The sequence below is a fragment of the Hemicordylus capensis genome, chromosome 4 (assembly GCF_027244095.1).
Source record: "Hemicordylus capensis ecotype Gifberg chromosome 4, rHemCap1.1.pri, whole genome shotgun sequence".
Taxonomy (NCBI): domain Eukaryota; kingdom Metazoa; phylum Chordata; class Lepidosauria; order Squamata; family Cordylidae; genus Hemicordylus; species Hemicordylus capensis.
In genome coordinates, this window is record NC_069660.1 from 140,618,338 (window position 1) to 140,639,103 (window position 20,766).

At 45.8% G+C, this 20,766-nt stretch overlaps 1 protein-coding gene across 4 annotated transcripts in view; it reads right to left on the reverse strand.

The window, feature by feature from the left end:
• Positions 1–20,766, reverse strand: part of CFH (complement factor H) — a 154,297-nt gene that overhangs the window by 44,587 nt on the left and 88,944 nt on the right. For 2 of the 4 annotated variants that reach the window (XM_053242984.1, XM_053242980.1), the window contains exons 15-17: positions 18,478–18,651; positions 15,540–15,710; positions 5,861–6,037 (exon numbers count right to left, since the gene is read on the reverse strand). In XM_053242984.1, coding sequence (XP_053098959.1) covers positions 5,861–6,037; positions 15,540–15,710; positions 18,478–18,651 — 522 coding nt within the window. The remainder of the gene's footprint in view (positions 1–5,860; positions 6,038–15,539; positions 15,711–18,477; positions 18,652–20,766) is intronic. The other 2 variants (XM_053242982.1, XM_053242981.1) reach the window with 2 other exon arrangements.

A 20,766-nucleotide genomic window follows, 5' to 3' on the forward strand; every position in this document is an offset into this window, starting at 1 on the left:
TGGCGAGTCTGATTACATGGGGTGGCAAGGCAGGTATTACAGGCATGCCACTGACAGCCAGTACATCTGTGTTAAAAACTCTGTCAGGCAATGATGGAATGTGTGGTGGACAATCTGGGGAATCAAAAGGGACAATGATAGGGGTTTGTAAGAATGTGAAGGCACAGCTGCCAATGGCAAGCTCAGAACATTCCGATGAGTAGACCCATATTCAACTTAGGAACATAGGAACATAGGAAACTGCCATATACTGAGTCAGACCATTGGTCTATCTAGCTCAGTATTGTCTTCACAGACTGGCAGCGGCTTCTCTGTCAATACCGAAGTACTCGGTATTCAGACCGGCATTGTTGTTGACATTGAAATCTCTGTTGATGTCAATGGGCTCAATGGAGGACCAGTAGATAGAGCGGTATTTGACGTTGAAGGGATTGGTAGTAAAGAAGCCATCGACACTGACGAATCCTAAATTTGGACTGCTGTAGGCGAAGAAGTTCTCGTTCCTGATGGATGCAGCATTTTTGATTTATGTTTTTTCAGAGGTGGAGAGTTGGTATCAGAAGAGCCTTGATGCCACTTGTGTTTCTTATGCCCAGCATTAGTGCTTCTTGGCATTTATTTATTTATTTATTTATTTATTTATTGAATTTTTATACTGCCCTACCCAATTTGGCTCAGGGTGGTTCACAAACAAAACAAAAATAGTTAAAATCAATCACTAATAAAAACAAAAATTAAAAATTATCATAAAACAATCGGTTAAAAACAATTAAAAAACCCAACGCCCCCTCCCCCAAAAAACAGTACATTAAAAACCCCTACAACTATTTAAAAACCCTGGAAGGCCAGGACAAACAGATAAGTCTTAAGGGCTTTCCTGAAGGCCAATAAAGAGTTCAAATTATGAATTTCTGCAGGGAGCGCATTCCACAGCCCAGGAGCAGCTACAGATAAGGCCTGCCTCTGAGTCGCCACCAGACGTACCGGTGGTAATTGGAGACAGACCTCCTCAGATGACCTTAACATGTGGTGGGGATCATACAGAAGAAGGCGCTCTCTGAGGTATCCTGGACCCAATGTCAAGGTCTGGCCAAATGCCAGGGAAGTTCACGGCTTGGCTGAACGCTGTTGGCTGAATGACGTACGTTGTTTTTCAGCAAGGAGTTGACAGCTGGTGACAGGATTTATAGCAGAAGCCGATAGCTCCCAGCTGGCAATAATTCATGGCTTAGCAGCCTTCAGCAAGAGGCGTTTGCTTCTTCTAATAGATTCTAATTGTGTCCTGCATTTAGTGCGCCTGCGTTGTTGTGGTGTCAGTGTTTCACTGCATAGTTCTCCCTCCGATTGGTCTCTCACGCTTTCTGCTGACTCAGGCTGCTGTGCCTGCTTCAAAACATTAGTTGGATCCACCACAGCTGTTTCATGAACGCTGACAGCTGGGCTCTGCCCCTCAGACACTCCCGACTCGGCTGGAAAGTTGACAGCTTCCCCTTCCTCCTCGCTGTCGGAGATCAAGGGCGTGACACTACACCCCTCCCCAGGGTCCTCCCCCTCCGGGACCGGGGGTCTGGGTTTGGCGGGATGAGACTGGTGAAACTGGCGCACGAGCTCAGGCGCATTAACATCACTGGCATTTTCCCATGAACGTTCTTCAGGCCCGTACCCTGACCAGTCGATCAGGTATTGTAGGTGTCCACGCCTCACCCGCGAGTCCAAGATCTCTTTGACTTCGAATTCCTCCTCACCGTCCACCAGCACCGGAGGTGGAGGTACTTCCTGCCCATGCCAGGGATGGGTAGGGCCCGCTGGGACTAACAAGGACTGATGGAAGACCAGGTGAATGCACAGGCCAGGGGGTAGGCGAAGGTGATAGGCGACCGGGTTGATTTGGGCAACAATTGGGTAAGGCCCCATGAAGCGGGCATCCAGTTTTTTGCATGGTCTACGTGTCTTGAAGTGTTGGGTTGATAGCCAGACCCGATCTCCCACTTTCAGGACTGGACCTGCTTGTCTTTTGGCATCTGCAGCATGTTTGTATGCATTCTTTGCGCGATCCAGTTGTTCTTTTAGGATGTCTTGTACGGCCTGAAGTTCCTCAAGGAACTGGTCAACTGCAGGGACGGAGGAGACCGAAGTGCAGGTGTTTGGGAAGTAGCGGGGATGGTACCCGTAGTTCGCATAGAAGGGCGTCTGTCAGGTGGATGCATGTGGGGTATTATTGTAGGCGAATTCTGCAAGAGGTAACAAGTCCACCCAATCTGTTTGTTGGTAATTCACATAGCACCTTAGGTACTGTTCCAGCGTGGCATTTGTCCATTCGGTCTGACCATCAGATTGCGGATGGTACGCCGAGGAGAGGTGTACTCGCATGTCAAGGAGACGGAACAGAACCTGCCAGAAACGGGCGATGAATTGGGGTCCGCGGTCAGAGATGATCTCTTCAGGCAAGCCGTGGAACCAGACGATCTGCTGGATGATCAGTCTCTTGGGCTGAGGGGGTTCCTGAACATGGTATAAAATGAGCCATTTTTGACAACAGATCCACAACCACCAAAATGGTGTTGTCGCCTTGAGAGGTTGGCAAATCAACAATGAAATCTAGGGAGATCATTTTCCATGGGCCGCTAGGGGTCGGCAGAGGGTACTGGTTTTGGATGGTGATTTTGTTCAAAGCCCGATAATCGTTGCAGAGCCGCAGTTCCCCACATTTCTTCTTTACAAACAACACAGGGGCGGCCACCGGGGAAGAAGAGGGTCGTATGAAACCCCTCTGTAGATTTTTCTTCAGGAACTCCCGCAGAGCGGCCAACTCTGGTTCAGAGAGGGAGTAGATTCACCCTACCAGCAAGGGCGCCCCGGGTACTAAATCGATGGCACAGTCATAGGGCTGATGTGGGGGTAGCTGGTCCACTTCCTTTTTGTCAAAGACATCAGCGAAGTCCTGATACTTCTCAGGAAGTTCCACAATACTGGCAGGAGGTTCAACCTCCACCCCTGCCCTGACAGCAATCAGCCAGCAATGCGTCTAACAACAGACCGAAGTAAAGACCACCTCGCCTTGAGACCACGTGATTTCAGGATCATGGAGGGCTAACCAACTAAGCCCCAAAACCATGGGGTAAGGCCCCACCTTGGTTCCCAAGAAGTGCAGTGTCTCAACGTGACCTTGGATATCCAGCTGGAGTGGCTCTGTCTGCTGGGTCACAGGTCCCATAACCAGTGGCCGACCATCAATAGTTTCTACAGTCACTGGTACATCAAGGTGTTCCCATTGTATTTGGTGTGCATTTGCAAAGTCTAGATTGATGAAACAATTCGTGGCTCCCGAGTCAATCATGGCCATGGCTTGGACTGGCTGTATCCCTGGAGTAGTGAGGGTGACTTGAACTTGGAGTGCGGATAGAGGGGATCTCAGACGTCCTTTTTCTCATCCTTCACTGCCCGGGCATAGGATCCCTACTAGGTCGGGGCTTGGTCGTTTCCCGCAGCCATGGGGCGGGACCGCTTTGCAGGGCAAGCTGCTGCGTAATGACCAGCCTGTCCACAGTAGAGGCACAAGCCAGCCCGTCTGTGGCGGTTCTTTTCTTCTGTAGTCAAGCGGAGCCGGGCCCCGCCTAGTTGCATGGGTTCTTCCACCGGCGGTTCCGTCAGTGTCAGCGAGTCAGAAGGAACACCACGGGGTAGCTGTCGAACCTCCCTCCGTACCCCTGTAGTGCGGCGGTTACGCCGGCAGCTCTCCAAGAGGCCATCAATACGGGTACAAAGTTCAATCAGGCCTTTCAGAGTAGGGGGGCGTTCCAGCCTTGCAAGTTCATCCAAGACCTCATCTGATAGTCCCTCCTGGAACTGGTCCATCAGGGCTGCCTCATTCCAGGCCAGGTCTTGACTCAGCAGCCAAAAAGCTGTAGCATAAGTTGTTACAGAATCCTTCTCCTGGGTCAGACGACGAATCTCTCGGTTAGCTGTCTCTGGCTTTAAGAGCTCTGCAAAGGCAGCCCTAAACTCAGCTATGAATGCTGCATAGTTCTGCAAGAGAGGTGCCCCCTGGCATAGGAAAGGAGTAGCCCACCTGGCAGCTGTTCCAGTCAGGAGGCTGAGCACAACCCCACCCTGTGCCTTTCACTGGGGAAATCCTCGGCTTGAAGGAGCATAAACAGTTCACATTGTGCCAGAAAGGTCTGGAATTTTTCAGGAGACCCATCAAATTCATCAGGTATTGCTACTGGACACTTACGTCTGCCAGTTTGTCCTTGGTTGCCTATCTGCGCCTGCAGGGCTGTGACGGCAGCGGTGAGTAGGTCTACCTGGCTCTGAAGTTGCTCTGCCATGTCTCAATCTCCCACTGCGAATGTGGCTGAAAAACAAACTGTCAAGGTCTGGCCAAATGCCAGGGAAGTTCACGGCTTGGCTGAACGCTGTTGGCTGAATGACGTACGTTGTTTTTCAGCAAGGAGTAGACGGCTGGTGACAGGATTTATAGCAGAAGCCGATAGCTCCCAGCTGGCAATAATTCATGGCTTAGCAGCCTTCAGCAAGAGGCGTTTGCTTCTTCTAATAGGTTCTAATTGCGTCTCTGCATTTAGTGCGCCTGCGTTGTTGTGGTGTTAGTGTTTCACTGCATAGTTCTCCCTCCGATTGGTCTCTCACGCTTTCTGCTGACTCAGGCTGCTGTGCCTGTTCCAAAACATTAGTTGGATCTACCACAGCTGTTTCATGAACACTGACAGCCGGGCTCTGCCCCTCAGACACTCCCGACTCGGCTGGAAAGTTGACAGCTTCTCCTTCCTCCTCGCTGTCGGAGATCAAGGGCGTGACACCCAAGCTATTTAGGGTTTTAAAGGTAATAACTTAGCACTTTGTATTTTAAAAGACAATCTCTTCCAAGTCCATCACCAGGGTTTTAGACTGTGCGTGCAAAGACCCTTACTTCAGCATCAAAGCCATTGATGTCAATCTTGGTGCCGAACCAATAGCCGTTGATGTAGATGTTGACTCCGGCCTCGGCATTGGAGGATGCAGGGCATCACCATACAAAGCCATTCTGAGGTGTAAGGATCGATTTTTCAAAGTTTGCTTTGAAAATGATTTGCAGATCTTACAAGCAGCAGGAACATGCTGTTCACCCAAACATAGCAGGCATGCCATGTTCATCAGTAGTAGGCAATTTCACTCTACACTGAGAGCAACATTTGAAAGAGGTCTTTTCTCTCCTGCTTCATCCATTCTACCAGCAAGGCCATAGAATCACAACAAACAAATCAGACGTCCAGGAAACCAAAGAATATTAATTCACAGTCTGCAGTAAAAAACCCCAGTAAAATTCAATCCAATTACGCTTTCTTTTCCAAATACTGAGAAGCAATAACCCAAAGGTCTTGATGCATCAGCAGTTGAAAAGAAACTGAATCAAAATGGCACCCAACTGCCGGAAAAAGGAAGGCACTGAGGATGTGAACGGCAGGGAGGGGCGCCGGAGAGGAGCGAATTAATCTATCCGGAAGGTCTCTGTGCAGGTGCAGTAACCCATTTCTCCTGATGACAACCGTTCACTTCCAGATCCAATGTCATGCTTGGAATATTCAAGGAAAATATCTGTATGGCTCAGTTTGAAATACCCTGATTGCCACAAGAGCAAGAATATTTGAGCTTTCTGAAGGTTTGCACATTGGCAGCAAAATTCATTTTGGATTATCTCTTGAAGTGCTAAAGAGAAGAAGTCTGAGCTTTTCTGTTTCTGTTTGTCATATTTATGTAAGTACCTCCCCTCAAATCTCTCCTGCATATTTTTTAACTGGTGGTATAAGGATAGAAACCCTGTGATCACCATGCCACATCTTTCAATGAAATAACTCATTTTTACCTTTGCAGCTTGGTGGTTCAGACCAACGCATCTTTTCACAAGTTGCAGAACTCAATCCTCTAATTTCAAAGCCTTCATGGCAATGATACTCCACACTTTCACCAGGACCATACTTGTGCTGGGTTCTATTTTTTACATCACCATTAGCAATTATAGGGGGATCCCCACACCTTCCATCTGGAAAGGGGAATATTCAACATGTATTATTATTGAATAAAATGAATTTGCATAAAGGTCATGTGCACAGTATTTTACATGTATAACACCTCCCAACTTTTTCAAGGGTCACAACCATCTAGTGTCAGTTTCCTTGTGGGGAGAGAAAACGGGTCATTTTGTGTTGATTTACAAATAAGCTTATGGTTATTTATTTTGTGCTTATTTACAATTTTATACATAGAGCATGGACAAGCAGGCAAGTACCCGAGAAAGGATTAGGCTTGTGCAGGACTTTCCTGAGCATTGGTAGGACCAAGCATTGGTAAGTCCTACCAATTTCAATGGGACACTTCCACAAAAGCATGAGGACTGCAGGTATATTTTGCATTCCCTCACTAACTCATAAGTACAGCTGCAGTCCTCGGCATACTTAGGCTATGACTAGACAAAAGGGTTACTCGGATGATCAGGAGGGAGGGTGGAAGGGTGCATGTGGGGAAAGGCAGGGACAAACCTATTTTCCCCAAAACAACCGCCGTCCCATTCTTCAGCGCACCACCATGCACCCACATTATTCACACTAACTGGTAGCATGGATTTCACGGCAATGCATCCCAGTCCACGGCAATGCATCCCAGTCTCTTGATGCCCCACAATGTACTGCATGATGAGTGTGGTGCATTGGGGGATACCAACATGAGTTGGATGCTCTAGGCACCTTACTCTGTGTGTGCTTGGCCTGCAAGCAGCCCGAGCACACACACGACCCCAGCACTGCAGTTAAGAGAGTGCTCATTAAATGTCGGAGTTAAAAGTAGGGTTAGGTGGGTGCTGCCCACAAGCAGTCTAACCTTGCCCTAGCTTGGCTTAGGCTGCTCGTGAGAATAGGCTTAATATGTCCTTCAAGATATGCAGAGGAATGAAGAAGATGCAGGTTTGCGGCTTGCAGTGTCAGACATGTTTGTGGGCTATAATATATAGTTCCTGACTGAATAAAGATGATTTGGATCATGCTGCAAAGCTTCACAATTCCGTTTGTTATAAGCAGGTAGCTGCAACAAAATGCTGCAGTGTTTCCTCACCCACTAACAGGAGTGCCCCTTCCTAGGGCTCCAGCCAGCCTGGAATAGGAGCCTGGTAGCACTATTTGGGTATGCAGCACTGGAGGGGGTTTCAGGAAGGGAGGCCAGTGAAAGAAAAAGGTCACTTCTTTGCTTTTCTACCTTTCTGAAAACTCCCTTGAGTGGTAGTGCGATATAGCTGTGAATAGAGGGTTTGGAGAGCTGGAAAGGGAAAAAGATGTTTACTTTCCCCATGGTTTTTTTACATGTTTACTTTCCACATTAACAAAACTCCCAATATAGGAGGAAGATGGGAGTAATTAACATAATGGTGTGCATCGCCAAACTCGAATTCTCCACTCTAAGCCTTATGAAGCCCTGGGCTCAAACTCCATTCACCCACACATTTCTTGTCCCTCCACATTCCAATTGAGTATGCTCAGTCCTTGTCAGGCCATCCTTTCCCCCCTCCAACTTACAAACCTTTATGCATACTTGTGAGATGGAGCCCTCTGAATATGTAGCAGGCACTATGTTGTCTGTGGCGGGCCCTCTTTCACTGACCAGCTGACAGGAGCTTAGTCCACTAAGTTTGGTATTAGAGGGGAACTGTTTTGGGCTTGCTTTTTCATGTACCACTCTCTGAAAAATCTCCACTACTGTTTTACAGTTGTTTGTTTGCCTTAAGAGCCTGGGACTGATAACCGCACCCAGTTCTTTTAGGCCGAATGTGCAAGTAGCACTGAATGTAATAACTACAGAACAGTTAACAGACTAGCAAAGAAAATAACAGTAGTCACCACAACAGTTCTGGTGAAGAGATTGTACATTACAGAATGTTTAGGTTTCCCATGAAGTAGAGCAGGACACCATCCGGGAGGGCAGAGATGTCCTTGGCTACAGCAGCAAGAAGGAGCCCTCACAGTAAGTGAACCAATGCTCTGTTCTCTGCTGTCTGGAGCTGAGGACATCTCTGATTGGGACATACCACAGCTCTGGCCATAACACTCTCTGGGAGGGAAAGTCCTTGCTTACTCCAGGGGAAGCACCTGCTAAAGCAACCTGCAACCAAATGTAGCCTGGGAAGAAGCATACAAATCAATCTTGTAGTGCTTTGTGAACATCGATGGCACCTTCCAAGTAGCTGCCCTGCATATCTCCTGCACAGGGCCATTCATTGAAAAGGCAGCAGATGTGACCGCTGCTCTGGTGACTCCAGTATATGCTCTGGTGCCAGTATATGCTCTGGGGAACATAGATGTAAGGACTCATACACCAGAGATATGCATGCACGTATCCATCTGTCAATAGTAGGTGCTGATGCCTGATTGTTCATGGTTAGCCAAAAGAAAAATAACATATAAAGCTTCCATATGCCTAAACTCCTCTGTATGTTTTAAATACATCCTGAGACATCTCAGTGTATCCAATTTGTGCCACTCTCGTTCCTTTGCATGTACTGCAAAGGACAGAAAGATGGTAATATGGCATCATGCGAAAGATAGTAAGCCGAAGTCACCTTAGGCCTGAAAAAGGGGTCCGGTATGAGATGTACCGAGTCAACCAAAAAGATAAAAAGATTCTTGTGGGCAGACAAGGCATGTAATTCTGAGATCCTACGTGCAGAAGTCATCACTATCCATAAAGCTGTCTTGTATGATAAGACTCTCAGAGGTATGGACCTTATTGGCTCAAAGGGTATGGACTCAGGATGGTGTGTAAGCTCCAAGATGGAAAATGATGGTCCACCATGGGTGAAAGCAGAGTAGCTCCGCTCAGGAAGCTCTTAATATGAGAATGATTCATCACCTTGCTCCTAGAAATCCCCAAAATGATTCCAGGCAGTGATGCCGCCTGTCTCTTCAGCATGTTCGCCTTGAGGCCCTTGTCCAAGCCCTCCCGAAGGAAAGCTAGAAGGTCCTTGATCATTGCTGCACCCCAAGGAGTTGAATGCCTAGCTGACTAATGCAAAAAAACAACAACTCTCCATGTGTATTGGTATATGTGCTTTGTCGAATCTCTCGTGGACGCTAACATGGTCGTCAACACACTGTCTGTATACCCATATAGTTGCAATATCCCCCACTCAGTCTCCAGGCGGCTAGTTGTAACCAGCCTGGATCGCGATGTTCTGCTGGATCCTGATGTGGTACGTTCTCTGAAACCGGAAGAAACCATGGCTCCTCTGTGGCCATGTGGTACAGTTCTGGAAATCATGGCCTCCTGGGCCAGTATGGAGCTACCAGGATGACCTGTGCTGAGTTGTCGAACTCTGAGAAGGAATAGTGTGAGAAGTGGTGTCGGAAGAAATATGTAAAGAAGCTCTGAAGGCCATTCTGCTGAGAGTGCATCCACTGCTTCCACTTGTGGGCATGGAAAGCAGGTGAAGAACCTGGGAAGTTGCGTGTTGAGAGTCGATGCAAACAAATCGACCTATGGTCTCCTGAAGCATTGAGTGATCATCGGGTAGACCTTCTGGCTGAGTGCCCACTCACCTGGTAACAGTTGTTCTCGACAGCCTGTCTGCAATTGAGTTGAGATATCCCTGAACGTGATGGGCCATGACTGATGCTAGACGATTTTCTGCTGAAGACATGATCAGCTCTGCCTCTGTCTGCAGCAATCTTGACCTGGTCCCCCGTTGTCTGTTTATGTGGGCTTTCGCTGTTCTATTGTTGGTCCTGATCAACACATGCCTGTTGTAGATTATGTCCCGGAATGCTAGTAATGCCAGATGAATAGTCTGCAGCTCCAACCAATTGATGCTGTGAAGGGAGTCTGTTGTGGACCAATCCCCTGGGCTGCTCATCGTAGACAATGGGCCCCCCAGCCGGTTTTGCTTGCATCCGTCGTGATGATAACTTGGGGTGGATTAAGGAACTCCCTTCCCTGATGAAGGTTGCACTGGAGTGACTCCAAAATCTGTTGAGGTATAGATAATGTTATGTAGACCTTCTTGGCTATAGAACTCTGGAACTGGAGCAGGAACCACTGAAATGCTCTCAAGTGAAATCTGGCCCAAGGCACTGAGTCCAGTGTGGCCACCATTAAGCCGAGGAGTTGTGCTAATGATAGTAGTTTGGCCTCCAGAGTCCAAATTACATCTGCTACCTCCTTTTGTACCTATATCAGGCAGCAATGATATAGGAAGATGCTGAAAGGCATCATCTCATACTGCACGGGTGGAGGCAATGGTAAACCCCTCCTGTATTCTGCCAAAAGAAAATCACATGGCTCTGTGGTCACCAGGAGTCGACACCGACTCGACGGCACACTTTACTTTACTTTACCTCCTTTTGTAGAACTTGCAATCGCTCTTCTGGCAAGAAGAGTTTACCCTTGCGGGTATTTATTAGAACTCCTAGGTAAAAAATCTTGTATGACAGCACCAAATGGCTCTTTTCTGTGTTTACAAGGAACCCGTGTTGTTCTAGCATTTGTGGAGTTAGCTGAAAGTCCCCTGATGCTGCTAGCATGGACGGTGACCTTAAAAGAAGGTCATCTAAGAAAGCAAAAATGTGGATGCCCTGTAGTTTCAGGTGAGCAATCAGTGGTGCCGGCACCTTGGTAGATATTCTTGAGGCTGATGACAGTCCAAATGGAAGGGCCTTGTACTGATAATGTACCTCACAGTATTTGAATAGTTGTAGGCGTCGACTGTCGGGGTGTATTGGCACATACAAGTACTCCTCCTTTAGTTCTACGGATGTTAATAGGTCTAGGTGTTGCAAGGCTTCCATTATGGACCGGAGAGATTCCATGTAAAACCTGCGCTGTGGAACCCAATGGTTCAGGAACTTCAAGTCCAGGAATGCCCTGTGGGACTTGTCCTTCTTGGGGACAGTGAACAGAATTGAATAAATACCCTTGTGTGCTGAGTGGATAGAACCAACTCTATTGCATTTATGTCCATCAGGTGTTGTATTGCATCTAGTATTGCATCTAGTAAACCTATGTGCTTGGTAGACCAACATGACATGGTGTGGGTATAAATCTGTTGGGAGGAGTGGTTATTAGATCTATAGCGTATTCTGTTGCGATTGTACTTAGTATCCACTGGTCTGTGGTGGTCTCCTGCCATCTGTGTAAGTAAGCTGACAGTCACCCTCCCAGACCCCCTATAGGTAAGTCATAGTTGTTTCTATGGTCTGGGTTGGCTTGAGGACCCCTGTCAATTCTGGTTGTATGCTCTAACCCCCCTGTTGTCTGTTCCATTGGGGACATTGAGATCTAAAATCTCTGTCCCTCCCTGAAAAGGAGGTTCAGAATGACCGAAAGGGCTGACACTGGTATTGAAAAGTCCTGACGGCGTGGAGCTGAAGGCATAGGCATAGTTTTACATTTTTCCTTTGACTCCACCAATACTTCCTTGCCAAAATGTTTTACCCCATCATAAGGTACTGCAACCAGATTTACTCTGGACGTTGCATCTACAGGCCAGTGTTTCAACCACAAGTTGCGTCTTCCTACAACGGTTGCAGTAGAAGCCCTGGAGGCAAATCTTATAGCATCTAAATTGGCATCTGATATGAATGCCTGAGCCTTTTGAATTTTTATTAATTGATGTCTGAGGCTATATATGTCAGGTGGAGGGTCCTGGATTAAGTCATTCAACCACATTACTGAGGCATGGGATAACATTGATGCTGCCGCTGAAGCCCTAAAAGATAGAGAGGATGCCTTGTAAAGGAGGCCTCTATACAGTTGTCATTTTGGTCCTTAAGTGCCAATTCCCCATCTCTAAGCAACAGTGTACCATTCAACAGGGCTACCATTGGGGCATCCGTGGGAGGGACCTTAAACATATCATTTGCCTCTTGTTGAAAAGAATAGTATTTATTACCACCATTGCCGATTTTTTGTTAGATGTTGCCAGTAGCCATTCCTCCTTAACTGTGTCAGAAAACAGTTCAGGTAGAGGTAATGTCAATTCTCTGTTTTTCTGCTTGGGAAACACAAGGGTCCCTTTAGTAGTAGCAGGGGCTGATTGTATAGGTGTTGTAGGCTGAAGCCCCAAAGTATTAATGGCCCTGCGCACGAGAGGCATGAAGTCCTCTTGGGAGAATAAGCATTGTGACAAAGTAGATGACAGGTTTTCCTGGCCATATGACCATTCCCCCTCCTCCTTTTCCAGTGGATCCTCCCCTGGGTCCCCAGGTAGAGTTTCCACAGGTATAACAGGAACATCTAATCCATTTGGAATATACAGAGGGCTAGTACATTGTATTATAGTATTAGAATTTATCTTGCCCGGATTAGGGGTTACAGGTATTGGAACAGTAGGCGTAGGATTTGGGCATTCCACTCCAGAGTCCTCTGAGGAGTGTACCCCCCATCCCTGGTTCCAGTTTCCCTTTGAGTGGGGGAATGAGGTTCACTTGTTCCCTTGGTGAGCTTTCTCTTTGTTTTGGCTTTTCTAAGGGAATGGCTTTCAGTGTCCTCAGATGAGGAGGAAGGAGAATGCCCCCTGCCCTTCTTCGTGCCCCTTTTGGACCTTTGCATTACTCCCTTTAAAGATACAGCCAACGTGTCCTTGATCTAATTTTGCCAAGTAGTGGGCATTTCCTGCAGCAGATTTATAATTGGCATATCAGCAGGACTCATGGGGGGAGCATTTAGACTATGTCCCCTGCTAACTGGGCAAAGAGGCACCTTTTACCGTGGTGATTCTCTTTATTTAGCAGGGGGAGAGTAACTGGCCCTATCCACCCCCAACACAGTACTTCCAGTGACTGTTGCTGCTGTGTGTCTTATGTTTCTTTTTAGAATGTGAGCCCTTTGGGGACAGGGAACCATCTTATTTGTTTGTTATCTCTCTTTGTAAACCGCCCTGAGCCATTTTTGGAGGGACGGTATAGAAATCGAATTAATAATAATAATAATAATAATAATAATAATAATAATAATAATAATAAGTGCAACAAGGAGGGATCTCACCAGTGCTGCTGCTGTGTCAGGGAGGCGCAGGCTTTAGTAGTGGCAGCTCCCAACATTCCCACCAAAGTTACAGTGCTGTTGGTGCTCAAGGCAGGAATGCCGTGCATTTGCTGCACTGAGCTTGGTTGCGGTGGGAGTGAGGCGGATGCCTGGCTCATGCAGCCCAGCTCTGTTCTTTCTTGAGCTCTGGTTGAGCTCCGAGTCTTGCGGGCCTGTTGGGAAGGACCTGGTCTGGCATCCTTCCAAGCAATCTGGAGGCACCCAGTACGGCATCTTCCATTTCTCCTTCGTTGCATGGCACGGCTGTTAATGGCAGCAGCACAGGGGATGGAGAGCCTGGGGTTCTAGGTGATAGTGGGAAGCCTGCTCTCCTCCCTCCTCTCAGTAAAAGAATATGCCTAATAGCCTGGCGGCGCTCCATAGGCATACAGAGAGAGGAAAGGCACGGAAGAAATTAAGAAAGTTCTTCTTTTCTTTTCTTTTCTTTTCTTTTCTTTTCTTTTCTTTTCTTTTCTTTAAGGAGTAGTAATAAGCAGTAGCAAGCAGAGAAAGATTGACAAAAGAAAAACTAGATAGCTCTTAGCAGGTGAAGAAAAAGAAGAAAGTTTAAAATAAAGTACTAGCTATGAAGTTAGTCTATGGAGATCTGCCAAAGAGCGCAGTAGGACTAAAAGAACTGGGTGGGGTTATCCGTCCCAGGCTCTTAAGGCTCATAATATTTTTCAATTGGTCCATCCTGGGAGCATGTGGGAAGGATAACCCAATCAGAGATGTCCTCAGCTCCAGGCAGCAGAGAAAAGGAAGATGAGAGACTGGCTGGTAATTATTCAATACAATGGGATCTAGGGATGGCTTCTTTAGCAGAGGGAGAACAATTGCCAGTTTAAGGCAGGATGGCACCATGCCCTTTGCCTGCGATGTGTTAACTGCCCTCCTCACCCACTCAAGCAGTCCTTCCCTGGCGGGTTTTATTAGCCAAGAAGGGCAAGGGTCAAGCATACAGATAGACAAATTCAATGTTCTGAGGATCCTGTCCATATTCTCAGGTTGAACAGGCTAAAAAGAATCCATAACACTAAAAGAAGCAGTCACTGGTGGAACTTTGTTTCTTACTACTAATGAAGAGTCAAAGTCATGCCGGATGAAAGCGATTTTATCTACAATTCAGCAAACTGGTCACAGTGGGCTACAGATGGATCTTCCACTTGATTTTGTGGTCCAAGGTGTAATAGGCCATGAATTACCTGAAATAACTCCAGAGCTAATGGTTCCAGTTGGGACCTATGCGTCCACTCCAAATCTGAGTGGTTTACCATACAGCAGGTTGCAAGAGTTCTAGCCCCACTTTCTGTAGAGTGGGGCTAGAAAAAGCTATTCTGGCCCCTCCCTTTCTGAAACCTCTCCATAGACCAATGGGAAGGGATGGTTTTTAATCTGATGGTACAAATTCTCTTGACTTAATCCCCTCTCCAGGATATTCTGGAGAGTAGTACAAAAGAATGGACAAAAAGACAAAAACAAATTCATGGAGGACAGGTCTATCAATGGCTACTAGTCTGGTGGCTGTGGGCCAACTCCAGCCTCAGAGGCATGCTGCTGCTCAATACCAGTTGCAGGGGGGCAACAGCAGGAGAAAGGGCATGCCCTCACTTCTTGCCTGTAGGCTCCCCAGAGGCATCTAGTGGGCCACTGTGTGAAACAGGATGCTGGACTAGATAGGCTTTGGGCCTGATCCAGCAGGACTGTTCTTATGTTCTGAAGACTGCAAGAGCCAATCCCTCCTTGCATCAATTTCCCCCCTTTCCCCCCTAATGGATGCTGAACTGCCTTCAGTTTCATAGGCCTTAGAAACCACTGAACATAATGGGACTATTCTTTTTTTGTTTGTTTCTTTTAGTTTACAAACTAATATTTATTTGCATATGTGCAGAAACTTTGGCCTCATCTGTGGGTGGCCCCATTTCTCAATGACCATCCAATAGGCCCAGAATTACCGTGTTCAGTAGTACAAGGAAAGGTGATGATTAGATATCATCTAGTCAACACTGAACACTTTTAATCCCACTGATATCAAACAATTTCACACCTTCCCACTCAAGTCAACAGGATATAAAAGTGCTCAACTTTGGCTGAATTGTACTCATTATCCTCATTTAGAAGCTTTAGTAAAAGTAGTAGATTTTAGACTCATTAATTCTGAAGGTTCCAGGTGTTGTTCCCTGTAAGAGGGATTCCCGGATGTTGTTGACTACAAGTCCTAGCATCACCAACTGCAATAGCCTTTGCTTGAGGATTATGGAAGTTTTAGTCAACAACATCTGGGAATCCCTCTTAGAGAGAACACTGGCTCCAGGCAGTTAACAAAAATGTAAACAAATGCAGAACTGATTAGAAAACAATGTAAAATTCAAAATAATTACAGAAAGATATGCCTCTCGTCATACTATCCTCATTTCAATTTTTCTCCAACATCTCATTTCTGAAAATAAAGGTGGGAAATAAAAAAGAAACAACATACTAACCGATGCAGCGTGGGGGTGTTTGCCACTGTCCCCTTTCACATGTTATTTCTTTTGGCCCTTGAAGCAAGAAATGCTGCCGACACCTAAAGTGTATCTTTTCTTTATCTGCATAATTTCTTATCTCAGTTATGTCAATGGCATTCGGAAGCTGAGGTGGAGGTGGACAGAGTGCTTTAACAAAAAAAAGACATGTATGTCAGAACGTCATTGTTCAAAATAATGTGAAAGCCTTTGAAATAGCAAAATATTAGGGATGTACACAAATCAATTTTTTTGTTTCAATTTGTACCCAAATTGAATCACCCCTGATTTGTTTTGGGTCTGAATCTGCCTCCCCGAATCACCCCAGATTCGATTTGTACCCAAATTTTCTGAATCTGAATCAATTTGGATTTAAAAAGTGTCCTGGGGCTAAAATGGTGGGGTGGGTGGTAGTGCCCAATGGGTGGAAGCTAACAACCAAATTCAAAGAAATTGGGCAAAGGAGTGATTTTAAAAGAATTTTTGAAGTTTATGCATCTTTAAGTTTTCCCCCATAGGGAATAATGGGGATTTTAGCAGCCTTAGTTATAACTTCCCAGGATGGGCAAAGGGGTGATTTTTAAAGAATTTTTGAAGTTGGCATGTCTTTGGGGCAGAAAAGGGGCCGAAAAGGGGTTTCGAGGGCAGAAGAGTGGGTCAGGTGGTAGTGCCCCAATGGGAGCCTGCTACCATCCAGATTTCAAAGAAATTGGTGAAAGGGGTTATTTTTAAAGAATTTCTGAAGTTTGTGCGTCTTTAAGTTTTCCCCCTTAGGGAATAATGGGGATTTCAGCAGCCCCATAACTCCACTTGGGGGGCAACAGGGTGTCCAAGAGCTGGGTGTGGTGTAGTGCACATAGGTTGCCAACCACCCCAAAAAACGACAAGCCCATGGGGTACTGGGTTTTGTTGTTTCTGAGGTGTTCTTCTGAGTGTAGATTCTCTGGTAGGAAATGAGAGTGCATTCTATGATTGAATCCACTCTCTCCCACTCTGGCCACAAAATGGAGGTCCGAATCTCTGAATTTTTCAGGTGATCTGGGGTGATTTGTTTTGTCTATCAATCATCTAAATCAGCCAGATTTGGGTACAAATCGTTTGCACATCCTTACAAAATATCTAATAGTTATTAAATATGAGCATTTTGTCAAGCTTCTGTAACCCGTCAACAGTGGTGATTAGTTAACTGCGCTGGGCACAATCCAAAGAGCCACTGGGTGACATTTGTGAGGCCTGTGCTAGTGGAAGCCCCATAGTGTCTTCTCAGTTCCCCTAAAGCTCAATGGCAAACTGCCACAGGAATCTCTCAGATGCTTAAGGTCATTGTTTCTACACACTTGGGGGGAATCCCAAGGTATGGCAAAGCAAATATATGCCTTCTTCAGACATTATGCTGAACATTTGTACGATGAGTTTAAAGTATACACAGGTACAGATCTGTACACAGGTACAGTTGTACACATGTTATGTTGAACACAGGTATAGAAGTACACGTCCTATCTATACCACACATTTGATGGGTCTTTGATACCCCGATTCACTTTTTAAATGGGCACAGTTACAGTCATTCACACAAAAACATAGAACAACATGGAAAATAAAAGTATATTTTTCTTTTAAAATGGCTCTCCGAGGTTCCAGGGTGACTGTTGAAGAGCTTTCAGAATGCTTAGGGCACAGAGAGAGAAGAAAATGCTCAAACCATGTCATTGTCTGGAGAAAAACTCCCTGTTTTCCTGCTTCCTTTACTGAGAGGGGTAAATAATTTGTTGCTGCCCAGTTGAAGCAATATTAAAATCTTGCCCTTCTCCATTGTGTTTATGGATAGTTCTCATTTCTACTCCAGAGAAGAGAGAGAAAAGGTTCAAAAGGCACCAGAAGTTGGGTAGACTATATGAATCCATCAATGCAAGTTAGGGGCTGAGAGCCATTGAAGATAGCAAATGAAATTTAACATTCAGTTAATTGCTGAAATAAAAAAGGAAGATGGAAAAATGAGGCCAGCAGGAGAGAGAGGGAACTGGCCTTCATCCAAGGCCAAGGTGTCTGTGTCTGTGTCTCTCTGTGTCTGTCTCTCTCCATTCCCCCTCCCTGTCTCTCTCTCTCTCTCTCTCTCTCTCTCTCTCTCTCTCTCTCACACACACACACACACACACAGAATCCACTGCACAATTTTTTATTGTACCTCCCACTTGTTCTTGTATATTAGTTTCTCACCCTTACTCCAGTGCAGCCTGTTGGCCAAAATGTGATCCAATCTAGGATTTCACGCATCTTGTGCTGCATGAGATCACACCAGCACCTCAGAAAGGGTCCCAGAACTCCCAGGTTCTTGTTGGTAGCCTTAATGTGCTCCATGAAATCTTATCATTCGGCCCGGATTTCTGCCACGTGGGCCACAGTTGAGAGAGAAGCAACGTATGTCATCTAATCCAGGTTTCTTGTGCTTCTGATGCTGCAGTTAATTTGACCTCTGAGGTCTGAGACTGGCATGCAAAAAACAGAATACACTCTAGGCCTTTCTGTGGGGAGGCAGCTGGAGCCCAGCCAGGGAGGTGGCTGCAGGATGCCAGGAAAGAATCAGCCTGTGGTAGTCGGGATGGCTCTGCCACTGCTGCTTCTGTTCCTCTGGTGGCCGATGTTTTGTTCCACATGGCAAGCAGTGCTTACCAAGTGGGTTGTATGTGACACTGCTACATGACATCATATGAGCAGCCCAGGGAAGAGACGCAGAGTTCCCAGGATCTTAAATCACAGCTGTAGTGTATGGGGCCTTTACAAAGGCACTGTGCCTCACCTACAAATTCGGAGCAGAAATGTGATTCTGAACTGTTCTGCCCCACTTTTGCTTCTTTTGGCATCATCTGACATCCAAGTTAAGAAACCACAAACTTGTATATAACATGCAGAACAGTACCTTCGCAATCTGGCTCAGGTGACCACTTTCCATTAACACATGTTGTTGTTTTAGGACGATTGGAACCACAGCGGTAGACTAAAACGTCATTGTTGTTATACTTTGGCAGAAGACGAGGTGATTCGAAGTTTGAATTCTCAGGTATCTTTGGACGGACACATTTTCTTGAATTATCTAACAATTCAAATATTGTTCAACTAAGGTTGTTAATGGATAACAATGGAAAGGCATCAATCAACTGGAAGATGTTACTGCCATTTATCATTTGTATGGCAGATTTAATTTTCAAAATGCCTTACAGATTTTATTGCAATTAATCTCGAAACTTTACAGAAGCTCTGGAAGACAGATTACTATTATTCTAATTTTATAGCAAGGTGTCATGGGCATGCTGGAAGACTCCGAGGAGGAGCTGAAGGAGGGGACGGAGGTGACAGCAGAGGAGGGAGGGCAAGGACCAGAAGTTGCAAAGGAGAGTGGGTCCGACGTACGGGGAGTTGAAAATGAGTTAGAGCCGGGTGAGGCAGTTCTTGTGGAGGAGGCATGACCGGTCTCAGCTGTGGAGAGGTGTCGGTCCAAGAGACAGCAAGAGTTAAGGAACCGCATGCGTAGAAAAATAGGCGAAGCTGCTGACTCAGGAACCCTTGATTAACAGCACCAGGGGCCAGCCTATTTAAGATGACTGCACCACAGCTACCCTGCTGATAGCAATGTCAATTTCCTGTGAGCTAATCAGCTGTGTTTGTGTATTGCCTTGACCATGTTTGGACCCTGGACTGTGCTGACCTTGCCTGTGGACTTAGCTTTGGACTCTGTTGGATTGATTGGAATTGACTCGGACTGAACCTGGTTTGGTGAATTTCTTCCTGTAAGACTTTGCTATTATACTTCTACCTCTGCCTGTTTTACGCTCCGTCTGGCTAGCCTGACAGATTTACGACAAAAGGCTATATAATGTCCCTGGCAGAGGCAGGACTTGACCAGGTCTTCTGCCTTCAGGACTCATTTTCTATCCAATGGATCATATGCTCTCAAAATATATAATGATATAGCATGATGATAATTTATTATTATTTATATAGCACCATCTGCATACATTGCACTTTACAGAGAATGAGAGATCATGAGAGAATGAGAGAACTGGCTTACAATCTAGAAACAGATACAAGGAAGACAGTATAGCAGTGATCTTCACTATTTTTCAAGCGGGGGGGGCAGTTTGGCAAAAAAACCTTCAATGTGAGAGCCATTTCCCACTGTGCTGACTTCCACACAGTACTGTACTTTTCCTAATTCTAAAGGGGCCCCTTTAAGAGAAACAAAGCCTTGTTGAGCCCCAGCACCATCTTGGGAAGCGTACACGATGCAGCTGGAAGTGGAAGGGGCTCGGTTTCTTTTTAGTGGAGTGGATAAATGGTGAAATGGCAAGTAGCCTGAGAGTGCTCCTGGATCCAAAACTCTCTCTGGTTTCGATTAAGGCAGTGGCCAGGAGCACTTTTTATTAGCCTCGTCCGATACGTCAGCTATGCCCATTTCTGGAAGTAAATGAGCTTAAAACAATGGTGCGTATGCCGGTAACTTCCAGGATTGACTCCTGTAACGGGGCTGCCTTTGTACATAGTCTATAAATTACAATTTGTAGAGGATGCAGCAGCCAGGCTGGTTTCTGGGACAACTCGAAGGGACCATATAACACCAATTTTTAAAGAATTGCACTGGCTGCCAATATCTTTCCAAGCAAAATAGAAAGTGCTGGTTATTACCCATAATGCACCTAAGGGCTTGGGTCCAGGGTACTTAAGAGAGTCTCTTTTTTGTCATGAACCCAGCTGCCTCTTAAGAGCATCTCCATCTCTGACTGCTTTTAGAAAGACCCTCAACACACACATGCTTTCTCAGACTTTCAACTGAAAATAATTTTAAACTGTTTAATTGTTTTTATCCTATGAAGTTGTTTTAACTTTTATTCTGTGAAATTGTTTTTACTCTGTTTAATATTTGTTGTTTTTAATTGTTTACACCCCCTAGAGATATACACATATCTGGCGGTATATAAATATGATAAATAAAATAAGCTGAATTTTGCACTTTGATCTACAAAGCATGTGATCTGGCAGACATGTTGTCAGATGTGTGTGGTTTTAGAAAGTATAGGTGGGCACCCCCAAAATCCAACATGGAGACTTAAAATATGGCATCCCAATATTACGTGTTTAAGTTCACTAGAATCAATCCAGTTATAGATAGGAAACTGGTATGCCTAAGATGGAAGTGGTTTTCCATTCTCAG